The following is a 26,035-nucleotide window of genomic DNA, read 5'->3' as shown; positions in this document are numbered from 1 at the left end:
ATGTGGAATATTTAGTGACAAGTATTAGATAGAAATTGGATTGGATTGGATTAGCCTTTATTAGTCTCGCAGTGGAGACATTTGTATTTCACAGCAGTAAAGTGATGAAACATAAGGAGGAAGTAAAGAAAAAATACAGGAGCTGCTGTAAAGGCAGCCACTGTAATGGCGCCAACTTAAAGTCAAAACAACAAACAAAAAACAAATAATGTGACACAACACAAAAGACACAGATCTTAAGCACTGTCTCACATCTCCTGTCCCATGTAAATCCGCTTCAATTCCAAGCTGTAGTTCCACATGCGCATCGACCCTCTGCACTGACGCTTCTTTCTTCTCATTGCGGGCTCCTCAATCCATGCATCCATCCAGCCGCAAACTATCCAACAGCACCGACCTTTTCGCTGAACAAAGCGGGCGGTGAAAATGCTGCCCATTACAGGCGCCAAAAAGCACAATCGCCCCAGAGCTGTCCAGCGATGACAGTCAAATGGCACTAACACTCTTCCGAAATTAAAAAAGTGCTGGCATATTCATGCTGCCGAAAAGGCGCAACTGCACAGCAGTCTCCAGCTTGATGAATACCGTGGCCAAAAATGCTGAAAAACAATCTGTATCCATTCCTTGCGGCGCACAACAACTCAAAGTGACAAAAGAAAACACAAAAACAAGACAAAAACAAAAAAAAAAGCAAGGCTCATGAGAGCACTTGCTGATGGCTGCCTACTCGGGCGCCATCTTAAACTTCTGGATCCCATTATCAGGCCAGCGAGCCAGTTGACAGTGTAAGGATAATCATGTTCAAATTTTGATTATAATTGGAATAGAAATTAAAATATTGTAATGCAGCTTTAATGAACACAATAAAACACAATTTGCCACAACGCTACTGTCAGAGACAGACACTTACTTTTGTATTCCCAGCAGCGTCTATTAAACGTTCATTGTACAATACGACTTGTGTGAAAAGATGTTATCATGGTTACCACTCAATTTTTTTTTCAGAGTCATTATAATCATGCTGATGAAATGTATGGGTCATTATATGACTGACAGACATATTCAAATGTTGCATATTTCCTCTCTACTCTTCATCTGAATAATTCCTATCTCTACAGTGAACTGCAGCCTCTAACACTGTTGTAGATTTGGTACACATGTCTTCCCTTTTTTATTTAAAAAAATGTTTTTAATTCATTATGCCTTGTACTGAAAACTGCCCGCTTCAGTTGGGCACATTTACAGGACAAAATTCAAACTTTTCTTTTTGTCTTTGTAAGCATGTCGCCTCTTTACTCCTATTAATCTCTATAACCTTTCTTTGGCTCACTGGGATAGCTACCTTTTCTCTCTCTTCCCCCCCTCAAAGACACACACACAAACACACACACACACACACACGCACAACACTGTCATCTACAATTAGACTCAAGAGAAACACCATAGGAGGAGCATTGAAGGAGGATGAGGACATGGCCAACGCCAACAAGCGTTATTTTCCCACCCCAGGAGGAAACAACCTCACTCTGTGCTCGTGTACGCTCATTCCTACAGTCCAAATAAAATATGGACAAAACCAGCCCACCGGTGGGGCAGCTCGACAAATGCATGCATGCTGATGTGAGGAACAGGTCATGACAGTGAGCGACACGAGACAGAAAGCAATGTATGTGTGTTGTCTGTGCTGATTTCAAGATCATAATGACCAGATGCAGATCTCTCACACTTGGAGCCGTTCCACTCCGATGTGTTCACTCGGTCTTCTAGGAAAGGTCAAAGGCTGTCAGGGTCCTGTAGGTCACCCAGAGGACTGAGGGGAATGAAAGTGCGTCTGTGTGAGCGTGTGTACAGTGGCCATGAGAGGCAGATCAGAGGAGGCAGATGGGCAGACTCAGTGCGTCTGTGTGTGTGTGTGTGCGTGCGTGCGTGTGTGTGTGTGTGTGTGTGTGTGTGTGTGTGTGTGTGTGTGTGTGTGTGTGTGTGTGTGTGTGTGTGTGTGTGTGTGTGTGTTTTGGGGCAGGCTATGGGTTTACCCTGTGGATTTTTTTCCCACGCCTCCTTCTCTTCTTATCCATTTGAGGACACATGCTGCATAGGGTGGGAGACATTGTGTGTGTGTGTGTGTGTGTGTGTGTGTGTGTGTGTGTGTGTGTGTGTGTGTGTGTGTGTGTGTGTGTGTGTGTGTGTGTGTGTGTGTGTGTGTGTTTTGGAGTAGAGAAGCGGTTAAGCCCCGAATGTCATACTGTAATGCCTGTTTTTTCCAAAGCGCATTAATTTATTCATTCAAGCATATGTGAACGTGTTGCAAATTCTGTGTATGCATGCCTGTGTGTGTGTGTGTGTCTGTAAAAGAGAGAGAGACAGAGACCGAGAGAGAGACAGAGAATCAGTGCACTGGATAAGAGCCAATGGACCCCTTCTGTCCCCTCTCCGTGGTGCACAATATTCTTTGAGCAAGCTGCAGCTGATCCCAGACCTGCTATCTGAACAATTACCCAGAATTCTTTGTGGCCACACGGCAAACTGGACAAGCTCATGCCCTCTGACACACAGCATGAGGGGGTGTAGGGCAGGAGCGACTGTTTTTCCGACTCTTTGTACATATGTGTGGGGAGACACTTGTGCTGGCAAAGTGTGGAGGAGGAGGGGGTTTGATCACAATGCATGATTGGGAGAAACAAAGGGTACATACATCTATTCACACATTTATTTGACCACCACCCAATGGATGCTTGATGATACACCTACCAAATCAATTTTTATGTTTCTGTAAGAGGCCGTCACTAGCTAACTGAAATTAGATTTCTAAAATAGGAATTCTCTCATTCATCATTTTCCAAACGTGAAAAAATAGGTACGCAGATGACTATTTATTTCTCAGATAAGATGTCAAGTTCAAGTTCCTAAAGGGAACATAAATCATTTTAGTGGTTAATTTTCTACTTGAGATATCAAAGAAGTCCAGTGAGCTGTCTCAAATCTGGTTATGGAAATATGAACTCCCCATTGCTCTTCAAAATTTTACAAGATGAGTGCTCATTAAAAATGAAAGGGTTTGTGTTAAAACACCACAAGATGCTGGACGATCTTTGAGACTAATAAATGGTAGTGGGTTGAATAAATGTGTTCTGTCACTGTACATGCTGTATTAGTGTGATCAAATCAGGTTTGACGGCAGAGGTGTGACCAGGCGCAAGGGGGCGGAGTTTTAGCACCATATAAACATTCAATGCAGCAAGAAAAACCAAAACCCGAACTAATTTAAGAATGGCGCTCTACATCATATTTTCAATTCCTGAATGAACACAAAATGTTACTTTTATCATGTTCTTGTTTTCTTTTGACAACAAGTTAAGTTTTGTTGCACTAATATAATGTGTGACTATTTACTTGCTGGGCAGAAATTGGTGGTGACACGAATTTGCAGTGCAAATTGGCAACTGAACACCGAATATGAATTTTAGTTTTTGAGTTATTACTGGTCAAAGCACATCTTTGTCAGTGGAATGTTCGGATTGTTCTTGTCGGTGCACATGCGTGAAAGCTACATGCGTGCTATGTCGCGCAAATGATCGGAAATAGTTGGATGCAAATGGTAATATTGTATTTGGCCTGCTAATGAGTATTACATTCCACTGTTCAGCAGTCAGTCACCAAAGCCCAGCGCGGTGTATCAACATCTCACTGGCGGCCTCTCATGCCGTCCGAGAAACAAACAAAGGAGCTTGCAAACATAGACATCGGACTTGTGAGTCGAACTATTTTAGAAAATAAACATGCTAGGGTCTATTGTTGGCCAATGTACGGCGCAGAAAGCCGGGGATTAAAGTAAGCATACCTTTGTTGAAAAAGAAAAACCTTTTGATGGCTTGATGATTGATAGGCTGTGTGTGTCAATGCACTTTGATATGCCTGAATCAGATAAGTGAATATGGCTTTGTAAACGTATGATGAAGATAACGCGCAATATAAGTCTGCCACTAAGTTGACCATTCAACCTTTAGATAGGATTGCTTTCTTTCATTTGATGAAAACGTTTCTTCAGCCGTCATCTGTACTTCTTTGAGGGTGTTGGATGTTCCGCTCCTCATACGAAGAGCTTCGTCAGCGAACTAAAGTTGTGCCGGTAGCTCTGGCCCTATATATATATCCCTAATGGACAGAGGTGGCTTTTTTCATTTGGTTCACTTTATGACTTTTTTTTCATGAAAGTGCACTGACACGAGTGCCGTCTGGAGGTTTCGGGTGCGAGACCGAGCTGGAATTATGAAAGCTGATGATGATTACTTTTGTCTACATAAACCGCAGTGGACGGCCAAGGCAGATTATGTTGATGTTTGAAATTGTATTGAGACAAACTGAACTAATTACAAGAGGACTGTTTGGTATATGGGATTTGTATGAAATGTATTGGAATTAAGATACATTAATAATAATAATAATAATAATAATAATAATAATAATAATAATAATACATTTAAATTCTAAGCGCATTAGCGTTGTTTGGAGGGTCAGGTTTGTACTTTTCTCAATCTATTTTTCTATTTTCACCTTGAATTTGTCAATTTCTCCAAATCAAAGCAGAACTGGGTACCGAAGATTTGTGACGTCTAGCAGAAGTGTAAAATTCTGATGAAGTATAAATTTATTAATGCGCGGTGTTCAATCACAATGGCAGACAGCAAAACCCAGACGTCTCTATCGGAAGGAGTCAAACAACCCAAGCGGTGTGGATGACGGGTGGGAGTGACTGAACATTAGTTTGTTAAGAGGAGCGCCAAGTCCACAGCTTTTCTCTGAGTTTTAGATGTTCCACACAGCAAGCGAGGCGGCGTGCCGCTCAAGTCCATTTGAATCCATTGGCGGAGGAGCGTTTCATTGATTTTAATGGGGCAGTAAGATGTGCAAACATGAGTGGAGACACGGGGGAGATAACCCAAGCAGTATTCCTATGCGCTATTCCCAGAAGTGTGTGTGACTTAATTCACTCAGCAATCACAGCACCAGAAGTTTTTGCAGTGTTTTTCATCATCAGCGGACGGGAAGAAGAAAAAACTCGCTCCTCTTTCGGTTTTATACGACAAGGAGTTCTTCCGCAAGATGAAAATAGATCATGAAATACAGAAACCGAGATGATTTCCAAGTCACACAGCCACTTACAGCGTGAAGGAACACTCGGCGGCGACGTGCGGCAATGTCAAACATTCAGAAGTGGAAGGGATGGCGAATAGTGATAAGATAATTCAGAGTGTGTAAGACATCTAAGGCCGCCAGCAGACTTGTTCACTTTTAACAAGCAGGCTTCAGGCGAGGGAAGGGGAATGTCGATCTTCTTCATTCTGCCACAAAATATCTCGTTAACTTGGAAAGAAACAATTCATATTTTTAATATCAGCGAAATACCACCCACAGTCATCCTGTACGAGTCACCTCCTGGGACTTTTGGGAGTTTTGTTTGCCTTCGTGAAGTGCCTCACGTTGGCAAAAGTTCGACTGGAAAGTGATATCAACTGTTCCGATAGAGATGAAACCTCAGCACCAGGGCTTGGTGTATATTCACTCTGTGCAATTGTGTATTTTGTGTGGCTCTGAGTGTTTTCCTCTATGCGCCGCCATCCCGTCGGCTGAATTAATGAAACATGCATGTGCTGTCTGCCTCTTCCAAACAACGCATCCTGGCTTCACACATGCACGCGTGCAAGCGTGGGCACATGCGCTTTACATGCAGAGCAACACAAAGTGGACCGCATTTGGAGTTACATGATTCATATGGAAACTTAATTCATGTCATTTCATTCATGTTAGTGCATTTCTGTTCATAACCCATATTATAAGATGAAATGTTAAGATACCGGCGGCAGTCTGCTGCCCCCCTGCCTGCCCCCATCCCCCTGGAGCACATTGCAGATAATTAGGACTCTATTTAAAGAGGGGCAGCCCACGAAATACACAGGAGAACTTCACTTCATTAAAAATCAATTATGATAACACACGTGCCAGTGTAATATAGTCCTCATGGCCACAATCAACTGCGCGCGCACGAACGCGTACACACGTGCAGAGTTAACAGTTATCCGGCCTTGTTATTTCTGAAGTTGTCTTTCTCTCATGAGCTTGAGACTGATCCTTCTCTTAGCTGCGGAATCGCCAGCGTTGCAGTCCTCCTGTTACATAACAACCTCGGGATAAACACTCCCACTCCCGCTGGCCAACAGAGCTGTCAGTCACTCTGACGTTCAGATACCCTTTCCTGTATGTAGAGGAGCACTCATGAGGTGAAAATTATACTTCACCTGTCCTCCTTCTTTACCTTCTGATTTACCACAACTTTCTTTGACGGGCGTTTCCTTGATGCATGTAACGCTCGCCTTCAGAAAGTTTGCAAAAATGGGAAATAGTTGTAGGAACACACGCACACATCTAAAATTGTAAATTGAAGAAGCCTTTTGGATTAACGGCAAAATGTCTTCAACTAGCAAGATTCCAGTTGCACCGATTTAAACTTTTTGGCTGATTTTGAGAGGGTGAATGAGTCTCGACATATATCCCAGATAGTTTCATTTTTTTACACAAGATAACTAACTCAGAACACACAATGAAAAAGGCCGAATGATTTTTTTCCCAGTGTTACACCAGAGGTCTGTTGAGAAAGGTTAGACATTTTCCCTTAAGTGTTTTGTTGTAGAAATTCACTAAATTTATGTGAACATCTTTTCAAATACGCACACGAGTTGTGCAGTCAACAAAAAAAAAAATCTGCTGTAATCCTTAAATGCAGCTGAGGCATAACGGGCAGGCAGAAAGCAAGTATTGTCTACTCAAGGAAGAAGTGGGAGTCCTTTGCTTTGGTAATTCGTAAATCCTTAGCAGCCGTGATAGAAAGAGACGGGATGGGGAGTGGGGACACGGGGGTGCAAACAGGACATTCGGTGACATCACTTCCTTTAAGAGCGTGACAGCTTCACACATCATTGCTGTGACAGCCAGACGAGTGCAGCGAGTGGGTGGTCACCCTGGCAACGGCAATGCTGTCATGACCGTATCTCTATATCCTACCTGACAGTCCCCGCCGGCAATGAGCACATCACATGCACACCGTCGACAATGCGTACACCCACACACACATTTGCAAACATGCACACGTGCCATACACGTCCTTTACTTTGCTTGTCTCTTGTTTGTAGGGAAACTAACGAAACACAAACGCTCAGCGAAACAATGCTCTTGCCCACACGCCTATGCTCCTTTGGGCATAATTATGTCGTACAAAGAGGAGTAAGAAGACCTACAGTGAATACATAGATATACTGTAATCGCTGGAGCGGAGCTGTCAACCCGTGCTCATCTTCGGTAGACACAAAAATCCTTTGCAGGAAATCACTAGAAACTTTGAGGACCTGCCTATGTATGAACATCACAGCAGCCAGGGCGTGCATAATAAACCGAATCATAAGGTAAGGTCGGAGGATTGGAAACAACAAGCATTCCCGTGGACGTGACTATATTTGTCTGAACGGTCCCAGACACATCCCTGCCCATCAACAGGCTATATTAGAAGCGCCTTACGAGCTGTGGTCGTTGACTTCCCCATTGCCCCTATAGTCTGTTCTGACCCATTTTAGAGCTACTTGGACAGGAATGGGTGGAAATGGGTCAGGTCTTGAGCTGCACCACAACTTACAACGTGAGCGGCGCTTGATTTAGTCAAACATTTGCGGCCCACCATCATTGCTTCACTCACAGACTAACAAGCGCAAAGTGACACGATAATCCGTTGTTTGACTTGAACATTTGAGGGACTCGTTACCAAAACACTGCAAATCCATTTGGACTATTCTGAGCAAAATTCGATTGTCCAGTGGATCCTAAAGCTCGTAAATGCACCTCACTGGTGAGAAATGAAGCAATCCTTCATCTGGGGTTGGGGTTGGACAAGTATCCCTTTGGTCCCTGTCTATGACTACTCAGTCGCATTAGACAGAACTGTCACAAATTGAGCCCATTATGGGATTAAACAATTATACACACTGAACACTCATTCCTACACACAGCCAGCTCATTTGTGAGTACATTTAAAATGAAACTTGCTGTATAAATATAGGTATGGATGGACACCTGACTCACTTGTGCACTTTTTCTTTCTGTACTCCTTAACAAGGGGTGAATACAAGGGCTGATTTTAAAATCAGAAAAGAAGGCACCATTTTTACCATGCTCATTTTGCTTCACAATGGTACAGAACAGGATTGTGAGTACACGGTGTGTTCTTATACATTCTGATAGAAGACAGTTTTTAGTGGGTCGCGTGGTTAATCCAAAAGAATAGAAGTACAATGACAATGATTCTCGATGAATTTCTGGACAACCTAACCAAACCTGTCAAATTTAAGACAAACTCAACAATGCATGGATTTTACAGGTGAATGGATGCCTTAGCAGAGTTTAAGCTTGTTGGGAAATATTTGGGATTAGATAGGCTGTATAATCTCTTTAGAGAGTGTGCCGTCTCAGCAGAGAGACCTGCCTATCACTGCATACATCTTTGTACGTAACGACTTAACAGAAAGTGCAGATTTTGCTTTCCATGGACTATGGATGGCAGGCAAAAATACACGAGCAACAGGTGTCGTGTGTTGCGCGGAAACATCTTCTTTTGCTGATATACTCTGCCTTTGGTTTTGACTGTACATGGAGCTGCCTATACACAGTAAGTAATATTTTCAAAGGGAAATAAATGCAGTCAATTTCGATTTTAAAAGGGGAAAAATGTGGCCGGATTATAAAGGGAAGGCTGAAAAGTGGGGAACATTTTGATTGCAAGAGTGAATAGTGGTCAGAAGTGATGTAACCTCTTTTTTCATTGTGGGCAACATTACTAACCTGCAGGGGTGTTTTCTTTGAGTGGAACACAAAGAAGCGACCCACAATTAATGCCGCCCTTTCACCAAGGTGTTTGAGTGTGTGCTCGGGAGCATGGATGCGGTCCGCGATGTCGCAGTCATTAGAGAAACTCCTGCAAAGCCAGACACAAGGTCTACATGTCAGACTGCCCTTGTGTGTCTATTCATAACTTTTCGACATAACCTACTCTCGTACTCACATGTACACTGCCACTCCATTGGGCCCTCATAGACGAACGAGGCTTATGGGGTCATCTTTTGTATGCCCCCATGAGACCATATCGGCAATTTAATATGTGTGCAGTCAAAGGCTGATTACCGTTTTACTTCACCTTCCCTTTTAAAATGTAAAAATAAGGTTTGTATCTTTTTTGACACCTTTCTCTGTTTGCAGCCCAAATCGAAGTAATACCGTGCAAAATTTGTGGAGACAAATCATCAGGGATCCACTACGGAGTCATCACATGTGAGGGTTGTAAGGTAAGACTTCATAAAGTGGAACATCACAAAAGCAGTTTGTCTGCTTTGCTCACATACCTGTGAGTGAATATTAATGCGTGGTGTTGACATGTAAACAGGGATTCTTCAGAAGGAGTCAGCAGAACAACGCCTCCTACTCCTGCCCCCGCCAGAGGAACTGTCTCATCGACAGAACTAATCGCAACCGATGCCAACACTGCCGCCTTCAGAAGTGTCTAGCCCTTGGAATGTCCAGAGATGGTGAGGAGGGCCCTTTCATCCAAAATTTGCTTGCATATCATATGCGAAATGGACAATGTAGACAGAAATTCACAAGGAAACACAATATGGACAGAGATATTACATATTCATCCCTCTGGCTGGGCCCATAAATTATTAGCGTCAAAATCAAGGCTCGGAGGGTAAATCTGGCCCGATGTATCATTTTGTATGGCCCGCGAAAGTAAATCTACCCACATGATACTTGATCAAATCTGTCCTATATTTGTGATTTATAATAATTAAAGTTCACATTTTACAATATTTCTATTCACCTATTTACATTCACCTGAACAATATTTAGTTGTATATATAATAGTTGACCGATTTCAGAATGAGTAATCCGTCAATTTTTTTGTACTGTATATACATAACAGTACAATGTGAGGATTGAACCATTCTTCGTTTTCACTGTCGTAATGACCCTTAGATGGAAGACATACCTCTAAAGTGGCCCGTGACAAAAATGAATTAGAAACCGTTGAAAAACTCCTTATTCAGAATTCTTACTTGTGTGTGTTTGTCTCTTCCTGTTTTTCCCCTTAGCTGTTAAGTTTGGCCGTATGTCCAAGAAACAACGTGACAGTCTGTATGCAGAGGTCCAAAAGCACCAGGCACGACTACAGGAGCAGCGGCAGCAACAGACAGGGGAAGCGGAGGCTTTGGCACGTGTTTACTCATCTAGCCTAACCAATGGACTGTCAACCCTCAACCATGAGATTGGGGGCACTTATGCCAATGGTCACGTCATTGAGCTGCCCAAGGGTGGCCACAGTAATGGTGCTGCACTACCAGGGGGCTACTATGGGATGGACTCCACCCAACCGTCTCCAGACCAGTCCGGTTTGGATATGTCAGGCATGAAACACATTAAACAGGAGCCAGTGTACGACTTGACACCAGTGCCCAACCTGTTCAGCTATGGAGGTTACCAGGAAAGTCAACTGGGACACAACAATGTCAGCATGGGAGAACTAGGTAAAAGTCACCTCTTCATTCCATAACACCCATCCATCATAACATACAGTATATGAATGATAAATTGCTACAAATGCAACCTATAAGAACAACGTGTGAATGAGAATGAGAATCTTGGAGTCGTACAGGTGACAAAACAGCAAAATTGGATTGAATTGGATTCGCCTTTATTCGTCTTGTAGTGGAGAAATTTACATTTCACAGCAGCAAAGTGATGAAAGGAAGAGGAAAGGAAAGGAAAGGAAGAATTAGAAAACCAAAATACAGGAGGTGCTGTAATGGCAGCCTCTCCCGTGGGGCCATCTTGAAGTCAGAACAATAAAAACTAAATAAATAATGTGAACCACACAAAAGACACAGACAGTCATTCAATTTCAAGCACTTTCTGTACCCTCTTTGTTGTATGAAGTAGTTCTAAATGGAAGAGGAGCGAATCAAAGGAACCTTTTCACAAGTGGATCAGGGACGTCATGGTGGAACGCGCACGTCTGCTACAAGCTAAATGTTGAAGCTGTAGTATCCATTGACGAAAAGAGATTGTCTCACATTTCCTGTCCCACGTACATCCACTACAATTGCAAGCCGCGACAGTTCCACATACATATCGGCGCGCTGCACTGACGCTCCTTTCTTCTCACTGCGGGCTCCTCAAGCCATGCGTCCATCCAGCCGCAGACTGTCCAACAGCACCAACCTTTCCGGTGAAGAAAACGGGGCTGTGAAAATGCTGCCCATTACAGGTGCAAAAAAGGCACAATTGCCCCAGAGCTATTCAGCAATGACAGTCAAATGACACTGACATTCCTCCAAAATCAAAAACTGTGCTGGCATATTTGTGCTGCCGAAAATGCGCAACCGCTCAGCAGAGTCTCGTCCTTGAAGAATGTCGTGGGCAAAAATGCTTAAAAACAATACGTATCAATTCCACGTGTCACACAACAACTCAAAGTGACAAAAGAAAACACGAATACAACACAAACAATAAGAAGAAAAAGCTAGGCTCATGAGAACACTTGCTGACTGCTGCCTACCCGGGCGCCATCTTGGACTTCTTGTATAAATCTGTGAGTCGCTGACTCTTGAACAATATAAAAATCTCCTACCTCATGATACATGCATACAAACAATATGTTTACCCACACAAGAGCCAACGATGGATGAATGTTTTATGTTAAGCAGATGGTAAATTAACTCCTCACCTCTCCACCAGACCGCATTGCTCAGAATATCATCAAGTCTCATTTGGAGACGTGTCAGTACACCTCGGAGGAGCTGCAACAGTTGGCCTGGCAGACACATTCCTATGAAGAAGTCAAAATGTATCAGAGCAAGGTAAATTGTTTTTACGGCACTAACCTCCTTGTTTCATGTCAACCATTTAGACTTTATGGTTGGCTGTGTTGTTTCTGAATAAAAATAACGCACAGGCAACATATGCAACTCTAACCCAGGAAATGATGTGCTTTGGTTTAGCCTCAGGACGTGTTATGGCAGCAGTGTGCCATTCAGATCACACATGCCATCCAGTATGTGGTCGAGTTTGCCAAGCGCATCTCAGGGTTTATGGAGCTGTGTCAAAATGACCAAATTCTCTTGCTCAAATCAGGTGAGTCGGCTTCTCGTGGCCTCGCGCTCGGTATGCACCAAAGAAACATTTCTGGCTCAAACGGTCTCTGTCTGGCTTTCTTAGGTTGTTTAGAGGTGGTCCTGGTGAGAATGTGCAGGGCCTTCAACCCTCTTAACAACACTGTGCTCTTTGAGGGGAAGTATGGAGGCATGCAGATGTTCAAAGCTCTCGGTAAGACGTGATTAGCTTCGTTGTACATTTGGAAAATGTATGGCAAATTTGTCTTGGAAAACACCCGTGTTCCTCTTGAGCTCTCACCACTACGATAAGAGGATTGACTTAATTTATTTTCTCTGTCCTTGTCTTTGTGTTTGCTTTCAAGGTTGTGATGACTTAGTGAGTGCAGTGTTTGACTTTGCCAAGAGTTTGTGCTCATTGCAGCTGACGGAGGAGGAGATTGCTCTCTTCTCGGCAGCTGTCCTAATTTCCACAGGTCAGTGATCACCTACCAATTGTGTTGAAATCAACATAGCAAATAGTTAGAGAAGTCAATACAGTATTGTATCATTGCAGTAATCAGGCAAGAAATGTACAGCTAAACTGAGTCATCACAGTTTTTTTAATGTACTGAAAACTTTGATAAATGGGGTCTTATCTAACTTTTCTTTCGAAACCCTTTTGAGCAAGTCAACATCTGTTTTGGCCACCTTGCCATCGTTTTAATTGCTCTTTGTTTTTTTTTCTTGTTTGATTTATATTTAAAGTTGCATTTTCATGTCTGTTTTTATTTAAATATTACTTTACTTACATGTTATAAATAAAGACAATCAATCAATTAATCTAATCAAATTCAATGGTGACGATGGGTACAGCTTCAGTGGTACAATTTTTTTGAGCTAATCCAGTGTTACACCAAGATGGGGTAAACAGTCCTTGCTTCATAAATAAAAAAGATCACAAGCAGAAGAGGACATGAAGTCTAATAAAGTCCCTACATAGTGAAAATTGCAATGTCTTAGATATTTGACACTCCACCAGAAGGTTAACAAATCTTGACAAATTTGAATGAAAAGAATAAGTCACCAAGTATATAAAAGACAGCTCCAAAATACAGTGCGACCTTGGCTTACACACTTAATTGGTTCCCAGACAGAGTGTGTAAGGTGAAAAGTGTGTATCCCAAAAATTAATTTCCCACAGGAAACCATTAAAATCAGAATAATCCGTTCCCAGGTCTACATAAAATATAATTTTCAACTAAATAAACCTTAAAACTACAAACAATATACCTTATTCTATGTATAATAAATGTGCTATTGTAATGAAAGAAATAAAATGCACTATATAGTAAAGTTGTTTTATTTACCTTTGTGATGGTCATTTATGTCTTAATGGAATGGGGTTCAAACTTCTCTTCCTGTGTTTTGAAAGTCCGGTTAGGCATCTTTTTCCAAAAAAGGCCGGTCTCATCTGCATTAAATACTTGCTGAGGAACGTAGCCTTCTTCTTTCACGATTTCGAGGAATGATCCCATGTAGGCTTCGGCAGCTTTCCTGTCAGAACTGGCTGTCTCACCATGACGAGTAACACAGTGAATCCCTGTACGGCGCTTAAAGTTCTCGAACCATCCGTTGCTATCATCAATAAACAGCGAACTTCCAGGTTGCCGCATGACGATATCAGAGTGAATTTGCCGTGCTTTCTCGGATATAATTACTTTATTCACGCTGTCGCCGGATAGCTGCTTTTTGTTAATCCAACTTAACTGAAGTTTTTCAACCTCTTCTATTGCCAGAGACCGTCGCTTTGACAGCACGGAAACACCTTTAGCAACACACGCACCTTTAATAGCTTCTTTGTTACGAAGGATGGGTGCAATGGTGGACTTAGCATATTGCTACTGGGCCGTTAAGTCAGACAAATGCACACCTCGTTCGTGTTTCTCAATGATCTCCTTCTTCTCCTCGACTGTAATTTTGTTTTGTGTCTTCTTCGGCTGAACACGTGCCTATGGTAGGGTCTTTTTCGGTCCCATAACAGCAAAAATATCCGTGATAAATCCTTGAAGACGAACGACGTGTGCACTCAGAGAAAGGGGGTGTGGAAAGATAGCTGACGCTGTTCGGTCGTGTGGTTTGGTGTTCTTCCGCCGAAAATGACTCCACCAGCCGTGGTGGGAGCGGCGCTCCATGTGCATTCCGAAAAGTATTGCGAATGCCAAGGTTTAATGTTCATAAATTTAACGTTCGTAAACCAGAACGTTCGTAAGGCAAGGTAAGCCGAGGTCCCACTGTAGTGAAAAATAGACACGTCCTCCCAGTGTGTCCTATGAATGCACCGAAAACATGACCGGCATGACCTGCACCAGTCACGCAAATGTTTTTTCATAGAGTATGTGTTAGTGTGCTGCGTTTGATGGCGCGGTGCAGTGGAGAATTGGGAAGATGCTTTTTTTCAATTATTACAATTGAAATGTTTAAAAAGGGTAAAATAACAATCACATGCCAACAACTCAGCAGTAATTTTTCCCAGTCTTTGCAGATGTTCAGCTCTCATCTCCAGACATATTTTAGGTATCTAAATAATTGAAGTCACTTTACATGCTCTTAGACGGTCTTGAGACTTAAAATACAAAAAATACTGTTGACTGACAATACATAGGCTACATCTTAACATACATCAGAATTGATTTGGATTCTATATCCTAACGTCATGAAAAGAGTTGAGCATGTAAAATGAACAACCGTCTTCTCTTTCAATGGCCTTTACAGATCGTCCATGGTTGATGGAGCCTCGCAAAGTACAGAAACTTCAGGAGAAGATCTACTTTACTTTGCAACACATTATGCAGAAGAACCACATGGACGAAGATGCCTTGGCTAAGGTGGGTTCAGCTGTCAGTCGCAAGAAGCATACTGTGGTACATTCAAGCAGCAGCTGATAATTTGAACACATACGACGGACAGAAATATGATCTATTATATTATCTAATAATAACAATAACAATAATACATGCTTTTCCTAAGCACCTTTCAAAACTCTCGAGGACACTTTACAGTAATGGGGAATACGAGGAAGCTGATGCAATTACACATTAGCCAGTATGAAGACTGTAAAACGATCAAGCTCAATGCGTTAAATAACACAATTGACCTCTCTTAGCGGTGGGCTTGTGTGTGAGATCTTCCTGGCTGTGGTAGTTTCATAGGATTTGGTTACATTTGTCACATTGGTGGTCTTTCTCCTCTCTGTGAAAATGAATTCATCAGAGCATCAGTTGCAAAGAAGAAAAAATAAAGCACACAGATTGTTCTGATTTATGCATCTACAAGAGGAAGATGACAACAACACACACATTTGTAAAATACAGCGGACAGGTGTATCTCACTACAGTGTCTAGCAGTTAACCTTGGGAATAATGAGGGTCTGAACAGGTGTTTTTCTTTTATACATTGAGTTCAAATGTATTATTTTTAGTTATATTTAGTGAAGAACTCAGACAATCTGTAAAATGTAGTGTTAACACGAAATGAGGTTGAACTTAAATAGGTAAATCTATTTATTATTATTTTCATTTGTTGAAGTTCTATCGCATGTTTCAGATTTCCTAATCGAAAATTCAGTCATGGCAGATAACGTACATTATGATAAATAAGTTTCACTGCATGTAATGGATGCATTCATTTGTGGAGTTAGTAAAAGTCAACATTGGAACATCTTTTCAATGTAAAATCTGCATTTGTCTAGTTCAGTGGTCGTCAGGTTTCAGGCAAAGGTCAATGTGACACGTGCATGCCTTTATGTCAAATAGAATTCGAACCACCCTTGTGATGTCAGTCACTTTGGGTGTGCTTCCGACTAGATGCTGTGTGTCGAGCATTTACTCAAATCTCCTTTTTTTTCTTTGCCCTCTTCTTTGTTTAGTTGATCAGTCGTATCCCAACACTGTCTGCTCTGTGTACACTCCACACGGAGGAGCTTCAAGCCTTCCAGCAGCTTCACCCAGAAACAGTCAACGTTCTCTTCCCACCGCTCTATAAAGAACTCTTCAATCCCGACCCTAACTCTGCCATGTCCATGCCCAAGTGATTGCCCGCGCAAGCAACAACATCCATGGATGATTGATTTGTCTGACGAGACAGCCCTGGCAATACCTCTACACGTTTTTGTCATATTTCACAGCTCCCCTTGTTTCATTCGAGACTGGGGAGGTGACTGGTCATCTGCCAGAAACTTACAGTGACCGGCAACAATACTAGGAATGTCCAGCACTTATCCCATCTGCTTCACCGATACAGTCTGAAGAATGTATATAGAAATGAAACATGGCCCGAGCCATGACCTTACCGGGAGCTTCTTCTTCTCGTCTCCTGACCAGAAATGTACAGACTTTCAAATCTAGGAACGATTTATGCTGTCAGTCTTAAAAATGACATTTCTTTGGAATTTAAAAAAGAGAGACCTTTTTGTTAATTGTTTTTTTTTTTTTTTTTTTGAGATGAAGAAATCGTTTTAAAATGCTGAATGGGAGAGCGAACTGTGGAATTAGAAAAGCTATTGTAGATATTCTCCTAGTGCAGAGCGGGTTCCAGTATTACTTGTGTTGAAATAAGTTAGTCCTAATTTAAAGATACAACAGTCCATTGTGGCTGATTACTCCTCGTCTAAGTGTTTTAATTTTAACGGATACATTCTCGTGTACAGAATTTGTAAAGTTAAGCCTTGTAAAGGGATATTGGGTAAAACTGGGAGCCAATTTTCATTTGTTTATATATATTGAAATATATCTATATATAGGAGCCTTGTCTGGATTTTGTTCATATGTATAGGAGAAATAGCATCTTTCTGATGCAAATGTGTAGAGATGTAAAGAAGATGGATTAACAAATGACTAACTACTTTTCAAGGTGAAAATGTATACAGTACGATTCTATATTGTTGCTGCAATAAGTAAATCCCAAAAAGCTGGGTTGCTTTTGAACAATCATCGAGAAACAAACAATCGAGAAAGGTCCTTTCCAAATAAACCTGTGCCCTTTCATACATTTCTTGCATGAAAGGGCCTTGACTTCAGGGTGGTGAGAATTTTCACCTCTGCAGAGAAAGATGAGAAAATAAACGCAATCTTTAATTGAAGGTATCATTTGAATCTTCAAAGACATGAATAATTGCCGAATCCCCTCATCCCTCCCGTCACTATTTGCACAATCAAGTCCCTGAACATCCTGGACCACTCCGGGCTATGAATCTGAAAGAACCTTGTGAGCAATAACTTTTACACTGCCTTTTCTTTTCTAATTTCATATATCTCGCCATTTTTTGCTGTTTGGAACAGGGTAGCAATTTTCAACTAATATGCACTATATTGGAAGGTACTGAATTTCATCACAGGCTGTTTACAGCGAGATGGGGTGCGGTTAGGATGCAGACAGAGCACTGGGTGCCTGATGTGTACAAGAATCATACTAAATGCAAATGAACACATCTGGAATCGAAATAGTCACAGAAAATGTGATAGACAATCACCTCGTTTGCTTTTTGTTCGCAGTTACATATTTATTAGTGCTTGCAATTTGTCTCTTTTGTTCTCAATTGCCTTAATGTTGTTTTATTTTGGAATTGCAATTTGGCCACTGAGTAACAAAAAACTACGCGAGCTCAATGTTTAAACCTTTGAGGTCAGACACTTCAGTCGCGCTTGATAAATGTGTGCAGTCCTGTTTTTGGCCACTAGATGCTCCGTGTGCATTATTTTTTCAAAATGTCAGGTCTGACAATAATTGTTCCCTAATTATGATTATTGTTAACATTAACATAACAAATAACATAAAAACTGTGAGTAATAATAATAATAATAATAATTAGCATTATTATTGTTATTATTATTTTCATCTTTAAAAGTGGACAAAAAATCATGGCTCGCACATGCACGTGTATATATACACACACACACACACACACACACACACACACACACACACACACACAGATAATATTGCACCAATTAAGGTAAATTGTTTTTTACGGCACTAACCTCCTTGTTTCATGTCAACCATTTAGACTTTATGGTTAGCTGTGTTGTTTCTGAATAAAAATAACGCACAGGCAACATATGCAACTCTAACCCAGGAAATGATGTGCTTTGGTTTAGCCTCAGGACGTGTTATGGCAGCAGTGTGCCATTCAGATCACACATGCCATCCAGTATGTGGTCGAGTTTGCCAAGCGCATCTCAGGGTTTATGGAGCTGTGTCAAAATGACCAAATTCTCTTGCTCAAATCAGGTGAGTCGGCTTCTCGTGGCCTCGCGCTCGGTATGCACCAAAGAAACATTTCTGGCTCAAACGGTCTCTGTCTGGCTTTCTTAGGTTGTTTAGAGGTGGTCCTGGTGAGAATGTGCAGGGCCTTCAACCCTCTTAACAACACTGTGCTCTTTGAGGGGAAGTATGGAGGCATGCAGATGTTCAAAGCTCTCGGTAAGACGTGATTAGCTTCGTTGTACATTTGGAAAATGTATGGCAAATTTGTCTTGGAAAACACCCGTGTTCCTCTTGAGCTCTCACCACTACGATAAGAGGATTGACTTAATTTATTTTCTCTGTCCTTGTCTTTGTGTTTGCTTTCAAGGTTGTGATGACTTAGTGAGTGCAGTGTTTGACTTTGCCAAGAGTTTGTGCTCATTGCAGCTGACGGAGGAGGAGATTGCTCTCTTCTCGGCAGCTGTCCTAATTTCCACAGGTCAGTGATCACCTACCAATTGTGTTGAAATCAACATAGCAAATAGTTAGAGAAGTCAATACAGTATTGTATCATTGCAGTAATCAGGCAAGAAATGTACAGCTAAACTGAGTCATCACAGTTTTTTTAATGTACTGAAAACTTTGATAAATGGGATCTTATCTAACTTTTCTTTCGAAACCCTTTTGAGCAAGTCAACATCTGTTTTGGCCACCTTGCCATCGTTTTAATTGCTCTTTGTTTTTTTTTTCTTGTTTGATTTATATTTAAAGTTGCATTTTCATGTCTGTTTTTATTTAAATATTACTTTACTTACATGTTATAAATAAAGACAATCAATCAATTAATCTAATCAAATTCAATGGTGACGATGGGTACAGCTTCAGTGGTACAATTTTTTTGAGCTAATCCAGTGTTACACACCAAGATGGGGTAAACAGTCCTTGCTTCATAAATAAAAAAGATCACAAGCAGAAGAGGACATGAAGTCTAATAAAGTCCCTACATAGTGAAAATTGCAATGTCTTAGATATTTGACACTCCACCAGAAGGTTAACAAATCTTGACAAATTTGAATGAAAAGAATAAGTCACCAAGTATATAAAAGACAGCTCCAAAATACAGTGCGACCTTGGCTTACACACTTAATTGGTTCCCAGACAGAGTGTGTAAGGTGAAAAGTGTGTATCCCAAAAATTAATTTCCCACAGGAAACCATTAAAATTCAGAATAATCCGTTCCCAGGTCTACATAAAATATAATTTTCAACTAAATAAACCTTAAAACTACAAACAATATACCTTATTCTATGTATAATAAATGTGCTATTGTAATGAAAGAAATAAAATGCACTATATAGTAAAGTTGTTTTATTTACCTTTGTGATGGTCATTTATGTCTTAATGGAACGGGGTTCAAACTTCTCTTCCTGTGTTTTGAAAGTCCGGTTAGGCATCTTTTTCCAAAAAAGGCCGGTCTCATCTGCATTAAATACTTGCTGAGGAACGTAGCCTTCTTCTTTCACGATTTCGAGGAATGATCCCATGTAGGCTTCGGCAGCTTTCCTGTCAGAACTGGCTGTCTCACCATGACGAGTAACACAGTGAATCCCTGTACGGCGCTTAAAGTTCTCGAACCATCCGTTACTATCATCAATAAACGGCGAACTTCCAGGTTGCCGCATGACGATATCAGAGTGAATTTGCCGTGCTTTCTCGGATATAATTACTTTATTCACGCTCTCGCCGGATAGCTGCTTTTTGTTAATCCAACTTAACTGAAGTTTTTCAACCTCTTCTATTGCCAGAGACCGTCGCTTTGACAGCACGGAAACACCTTTAGCAACACACGCACCTTTAATAGCTTCTTTGTTACGAAGGATGGGTGCAATGGTGGACTTAGCATATTGCTACTAGGCCGTTAAGTCAGACAAATGCACACCTCGTTCGTGTTTCTCAATGATCTCCTTCTTCTCCTCGACTGTAATTTTGTTTTGTGTCTTCTTCGGCTGAACACGTGCCTATGGTAGGGTCTTTTTCGGTCCCATAACAGCAAAAATATCCGTGATAAATCCTTGAAGACGAACGACGTGTGCACTCAGAGAAAGGGGGTGTGGAAAGATAGCTGACGCTGTTCGGTCGTGTGGTTTGGTGTTCTTCCGCCGAAAATGACTCCACCAGCCGTGGTGGGAGCGGCGCTCCATGTGCATTCCGAAAAGTATTGCGAATGCCAAGGTTTAATGTTCATAAATTTAACGTTCGTAAACCAGAACGTTCGTAAGGCAAGGTAAGCCGAGGTCCCACTGTAGTGAAAAATAGACACGTCCTCCCAGTGTGTCCTATGAATGCACCGAAAACATGACCGGCATGACCTGCACCAGTCACGCAAATGTTTTTTCATAGAGTATGTGTTAGTGTGCTGCGTTTGATGGCGCGGTGCAGTGGAGAATTGGGAAGATGCTTTTTTTTCAATTATTACAATTGAAATGTTTAAAAAGGGTAAAATAACAATCACATGCCAACAACTCAGCAGTAATTTTTTCCCAGTCTTTGCAGATGTTCAGCTCTCATCTCCAGACATATTTTAGGTATCTAAATAATTGAAGTCACTTTACATGCTCTTAGACGGTCTTGAGACTTAAAATACAAAAAATACTGTTGACTGACAATACATAGGCTACATCTTAACATACATCAGAATTGATTTGGATTCTATATCCTAACGTCATGAAAAGAGTTGAGCATGTAAAATGAACAACCGTCTTCTCTTTCAATGGCCTTTACAGATCGTCCATGGTTGATGGAGCCTCGCAAAGTACAGAAACTTCAGGAGAAGATCTACTTTACTTTGCAACACATTATGCAGAAGAACCACATGGACGAAGATGCCTTGGCTAAGGTGGGTTCAGCTGTCAGTCGCAAGAAGCATACTGTGGTACATTCAAGCAGCAGCTGATAATTTGAACACATACGACGGACAGAAATATGATCTATTATATTATCTAATAATAACAATAACAATAATACATGCTTTTCCTAAGCACCTTTCAAAACTCTCGAGGACACTTTACAGTAATGGGGAATACGAGGAAGCTGATGCAATTACACATTAGCCAGTATGAAGACTGTAAAACGATCAAGCTCAATGCGTTAAATAACACAATTGACCTCTCTTAGCGGTGGGCTTGTGTGTGAGATCTTCCTGGCTGTGGTAGTTTCATAGGATTTGGTTACATTTGTCACATTGGTGGTCTTTCTCCTCTCTGTGAAAATGAATTCATCAGAGCATCAGTTGCAAAGAAGAAAAAATAAAGCACACAGATTGTTCTGATTTATGCATCTACAAGAGGAAGATGACAACAACACACACATTTGTAAAATACAGCGGACAGGTGTATCTCACTACAGTGTCTAGCAGTTAACCTTGGGAATAATGAGGGTCTGAACAGGTGTTTTTCTTTTATACATTGAGTTCAAATGTATTATTTTTAGTTATATTTAGTGAAGAACTCAGACAATCTGTAAAATGTAGTGTTAACACGAAATGAGGTTGAACTTAAATAGGTAAATCTATTTATTATTATTTTCATTTGTTGAAGTTCTATCGCATGTTTCAGATTTCCTAATCGAAAATTCAGTCATGGCAGATAACGTACATTATGATAAATAAGTTTCACTGCATGTAATGGATGCATTCATTTGTGGAGTTAGTAAAAGTCAACATTGGAACATCTTTTCAATGTAAAATCTGCATTTGTCTAGTTCAGTGGTCGTCAGGTTTCAGGCAAAGGTCAATGTGACACGTGCATGCCTTTATGTCAAATAGAATTCGAACCACCCTTGTGATGTCAGTCACTTTGGGTGTGCTTCCGACTAGATGCTGTGTGTCGAGCATTTACTCAAATCTCCTTTTTTTTCTTTGCCCTCTTCTTTGTTTAGTTGATCAGTCGTATCCCAACACTGTCTGCTCTGTGTACACTCCACACGGAGGAGCTTCAAGCCTTCCAGCAGCTTCACCCAGAAACAGTCAACGTTCTCTTCCCACCGCTCTATAAAGAACTCTTCAATCCCGACCCTAACTCTGCCATGTCCATGCCCAAGTGATTGCCCGCGCAAGCAACAACATCCATGGATGATTGATTTGTCTGACGAGACAGCCCTGGCAATACCTCTACACGTTTTTGTCATATTTCACAGCTCCCCTTGTTTCATTCGAGACTGGGGAGGTGACTGGTCATCTGCCAGAAACTTACAGTGACCGGCAACAATACTAGGAATGTCCAGCACTTATCCCATCTGCTTCACCGATACAGTCTGAAGAATGTATATAGAAATGAAACATGGCCCGAGCCATGACCTTACCGGGAGCTTCTTCTTCTCGTCTCCTGACCAGAAATGTACAGACTTTCAAATCTAGGAACGATTTATGCTGTCAGTCTTAAAAATGACATTTCTTTGGAATTTAAAAAAGAGAGACCTTTTTGTTAATTGTTTTTTTTTTTTTTTTTTTGAGATGAAGAAATCGTTTTAAAATGCTGAATGGGAGAGCGAACTGTGGAATTAGAAAAGCTATTGTAGATATTCTCCTAGTGCAGAGCGGGTTCCAGTATTACTTGTGTTGAAATAAGTTAGTCCTAATTTAAAGATACAACAGTCCATTGTGGCTGATTACTCCTCGTCTAAGTGTTTTAATTTTAACGGATACATTCTCGTGTACAGAATTTGTAAAGTTAAGCCTTGTAAAGGGATATTGGGTAAAACTGGGAGCCAATTTTCATTTGTTTATATATATTGAAATATATCTATATATAGGAGCCTTGTCTGGATTTTGTTCATATGTATAGGAGAAATAGCATCTTTCTGATGCAAATGTGTAGAGATGTAAAGAAGATGGATTAACAAATGACTAACTACTTTTCAAGGTGAAAATGTATACAGTACGATTCTATATTGTTGCTGCAATAAGTAAATCCCAAAAAGCTGGGTTGCTTTTGAACAATCATCGAGAAACAAACAATCGAGAAAGGTCCTTTCCAAATAAACCTGTGCCCTTTCATACATTTCTTGCATGAAAGGGCCTTGACTTCAGGGTGGTGAGAATTTTCACCTCTGCAGAGAAAGATGAGAAAATAAACGCAATCTTTAATTGAAGGTATCATTTGAATCTTCAAAGACATGAATAATTGCCGAATCCCCTCATCCCTCCCGTCACTATTTGCACAATCAAGTCCCTGAACATCCTGGACCACTCCGGGCTATGAATCTGAAAGAACCTTGTGAGCAATAACTTTTACACTGCCTTTTCTTTTCTAATTTCATATATCTCGCCATTTTTTGCTGTTTGGAACAGGGTAGCAATTTTCAACTAATATGCACTATATTGGAAGGTACTGAATTTCATCACAGGCTGTTTACAGCGAGATGGGGTGCGGTTAGGATGCAGACAGAGCACTGGGTGCCTGATGTGTACAAGAATCATACTAAATGCAAATGAACACATCTGGAATCGAAATAGTCACAGAAAATGTGATAGACAATCACCTCGTTTGCTTTTTGTTCGCAGTTACATATTTATTAGTGCTTGCAATTTGTCTCTTTTGTTCTCAATTGCCTTAATGTTGTTTTATTTTGGAATTGCAATTTGGCCACTGAGTAACAAAAAACTACGCGAGCTCAATGTTTAAACCTTTGAGGTCAGACACTTCAGTCGCGCTTGATAAATGTGTGCAGTCCTGTTTTTGGCCACTAGATGCTCCGTGTGCATTATTTTTTCAAAATGTCAGGTCTGACAATAATTGTTCCCTAATTATGATTATTGTTAACATTAACATAACAAATAACATAAAAACTGTGAGTAATAATAATAATAATAATAATTAGCATTATTATTGTTATTATTATTTTCATCTTTAAAAGTGGACAAAAAATCATGGCTCGCACATGCACGTGTATATATACACACACACACACACACACACACAACACACACACACACACACACAGATAATATTGCACCAATTTGAAAAAAATGTGCAGTTTAGTTGACTGCCGGACATGTACAGCAATGATGGAAGTGGTCATTTTTTTCTGGAATGTGAATACCAATGTTCCTTACACAGTGGCCAAATGTAATACTTGTCGTACGCATGGACATACTGTAGTTCTTTGTTAAAGTAGCTCAATTGAAACCTGAGTTCATTTAAACCTCTTAGTCCCCAGCCCGGCGGTGACTCTGTAAGACAATCACTTGCTCATTAAGGCCCGATGCACTATATAGCATCTCTCAGGGAACAGCTCTTTTCTGACTTTTGCAATAGAAGAGGGTTCAATATTTTTGCAAATTTACAACAACAAAAACAACAACGCCATTTTTAAATGATAATAGGTGTACTTTTTTTGCGATTAAAAAGCAGCGTATGCTAAAAAGGGAATTTGCCCAGACAAGGCTTGGATTAGTGTGTGTCTGTTTGTACAGGGCATGAATTCACTGTCCAAATCTTGTTACTGCCCGGATTATATGATAAGCATTGTGACGTGTAGCACAAGGAGAGATATTTTTGCTCCATATCAGTGTGCTCTTGTCATCACGCCAAGTACACTTGTGTTTTCTGCTTATTTTGCCGCTTTTGAACTCACATGGGGGAAATTCACTCGCAAGCTGTGAATCGTGCAACATCACAACGCTGGACAATGAATTCAGACCCTGAACATTTTTGAGTGCGATGTTTTTTCTTTTCCCTTTGTAAGACTGTGAATCTGAGAGGTGGGATGGGGTGGCGAGACGATGTGCTGGAAAGAACAAGTGGTAACATAAATACTGTAAGTAAGACACTGTAGCAATAAGAAGTGGAGGCATTTACTACTGTCAAGTTTGCATTGTAAGATTATTTTTTATTTTATTACTATTTACTATTATTATTGTTATTATTACGTCTACTCTTCTCTATTACTATTAGCCTATTGTTGTTCTGTTCTATTTGCATGACGTTTCATTGCAATGAAACACTTGGGTCATATTTGTGTTTTCTCACAATATTGTGGAGTTCTGGGTGGGGTGATTGGCAGGGTGGGTGTAAAACGGGATCCAGAATTAAGTCATTACTAAGTGATTTTTCCAACGATATCAAGGACTTCTGAATAAAATATTATTTATACGCAAGGAATTTAAGCGATACACTGGGTGAAAACAATTTCCTTTTTTTCCCTCCGTTTTAGCTTGTGTTTTTTTCTTTTGTCTTTCCTAGAACTTATGAATGTGTGAGTTGCTATCACCAGTCAGTGGACGGCCCATTCTGTACTGGCCTTATTGAACCGGATCAGAGATTCTTATTCCCATGCTGTGGGGGGGGGGGGTCAACTTTCTGAATGTTATGGAGTCGTTTGTTCGGTGTGAGGGACTGAACTTGATACGCCTTTACAGCTCCATCAAAACAAAGTCAAACACATTTGAAAGCGCACAATAAAACTAAGCGACATTCCACAGGATGGCTCTTGAAAAAAAACTAACCAACAGATACATACACTTGTTTTTGAAATTGATTCCCGAGACTTTGACCAACACACGACTCCCAACAAACCGTCCTACCTTTCTTGAAAAGAACCAGTGCGTGTGTGTG

The 26,035-nt window shown here is 40.8% G+C and overlaps 2 protein-coding genes across 4 annotated transcripts in view; both read left to right on the top strand.

The window, feature by feature from the left end:
* Positions 1–18,165, top strand: part of LOC148899443 (nuclear receptor ROR-beta-like) — a 24,172-nt gene extending 6,007 nt beyond the window's left edge. For 2 of the 3 annotated variants that reach the window (XM_088994679.1, XM_088994680.1), the window contains 9 exons: positions 9,295–9,380; positions 9,479–9,620; positions 10,185–10,616; positions 11,827–11,948; positions 12,090–12,222; positions 12,307–12,414; positions 12,566–12,676; positions 14,955–15,067; positions 16,108–18,165. In XM_088994679.1, coding sequence (XP_088850805.1) covers positions 9,295–9,380; positions 9,479–9,620; positions 10,185–10,616; positions 11,827–11,948; positions 12,090–12,222; positions 12,307–12,414; positions 12,566–12,676; positions 14,955–15,067; positions 16,108–16,272 — 1,412 coding nt within the window. In that variant the 3' untranslated portion in view covers positions 16,273–18,165. Of the gene's footprint in view, positions 1–7,716; positions 8,708–9,294; positions 9,381–9,478; positions 9,621–10,184; positions 10,617–11,826; positions 11,949–12,089; positions 12,223–12,306; positions 12,415–12,565; positions 12,677–14,954; positions 15,068–16,107 lie in introns of those variants that run through there. The other variant, XM_088994678.1, reaches the window with a different exon arrangement.
* LOC148899442 (nuclear receptor ROR-beta-like) lies at positions 16,509–26,035 on the top strand. The gene is made up of 6 exons (XM_088993893.1): positions 16,509–16,565; positions 18,335–18,467; positions 18,552–18,659; positions 18,811–18,921; positions 21,206–21,318; positions 22,359–26,035. Exons 1-6 carry the CDS (start codon positions 16,509–16,511, stop codon positions 22,521–22,523), a joined length of 687 nt encoding a protein of 228 aa, XP_088850019.1. The 3' UTR covers positions 22,524–26,035.

The sequence above is a fragment of the Hippocampus bargibanti genome, linkage group LG04 (assembly GCF_051943395.1).
Source record: "Hippocampus bargibanti isolate YZ-2025 linkage group LG04, ASM5194339v1, whole genome shotgun sequence".
NCBI classification, from domain to species: Eukaryota; Metazoa; Chordata; class Actinopteri; order Syngnathiformes; family Syngnathidae; genus Hippocampus; species Hippocampus bargibanti.
This window is presented reverse-complemented; position numbering and strand designations above follow the sequence as displayed.

What these genes read in the sequence shown, in the direction of transcription:
- LOC148899442 (XM_088993893.1), top strand. Translation starts at nt 16,509, where the DNA reads ATGGCCCGAGCCATGACCTTACCGGGAGCTTCTTCTTCTCGTCTCCTG. An exon ending in GCAGATGTTCAAAGCTCTCG is followed by an intron (nt 18,660 to 18,810) that starts GTAAGACGTGAT and finishes TTTGCTTTCAAG; the next exon opens with GTTGTGATGACTTAGTGAGT. An exon ending in ACGAAGATGCCTTGGCTAAG is followed by an intron (nt 21,319 to 22,358) that starts GTGGGTTCAGCT and finishes TTCTTTGTTTAG; the next exon opens with TTGATCAGTCGTATCCCAAC.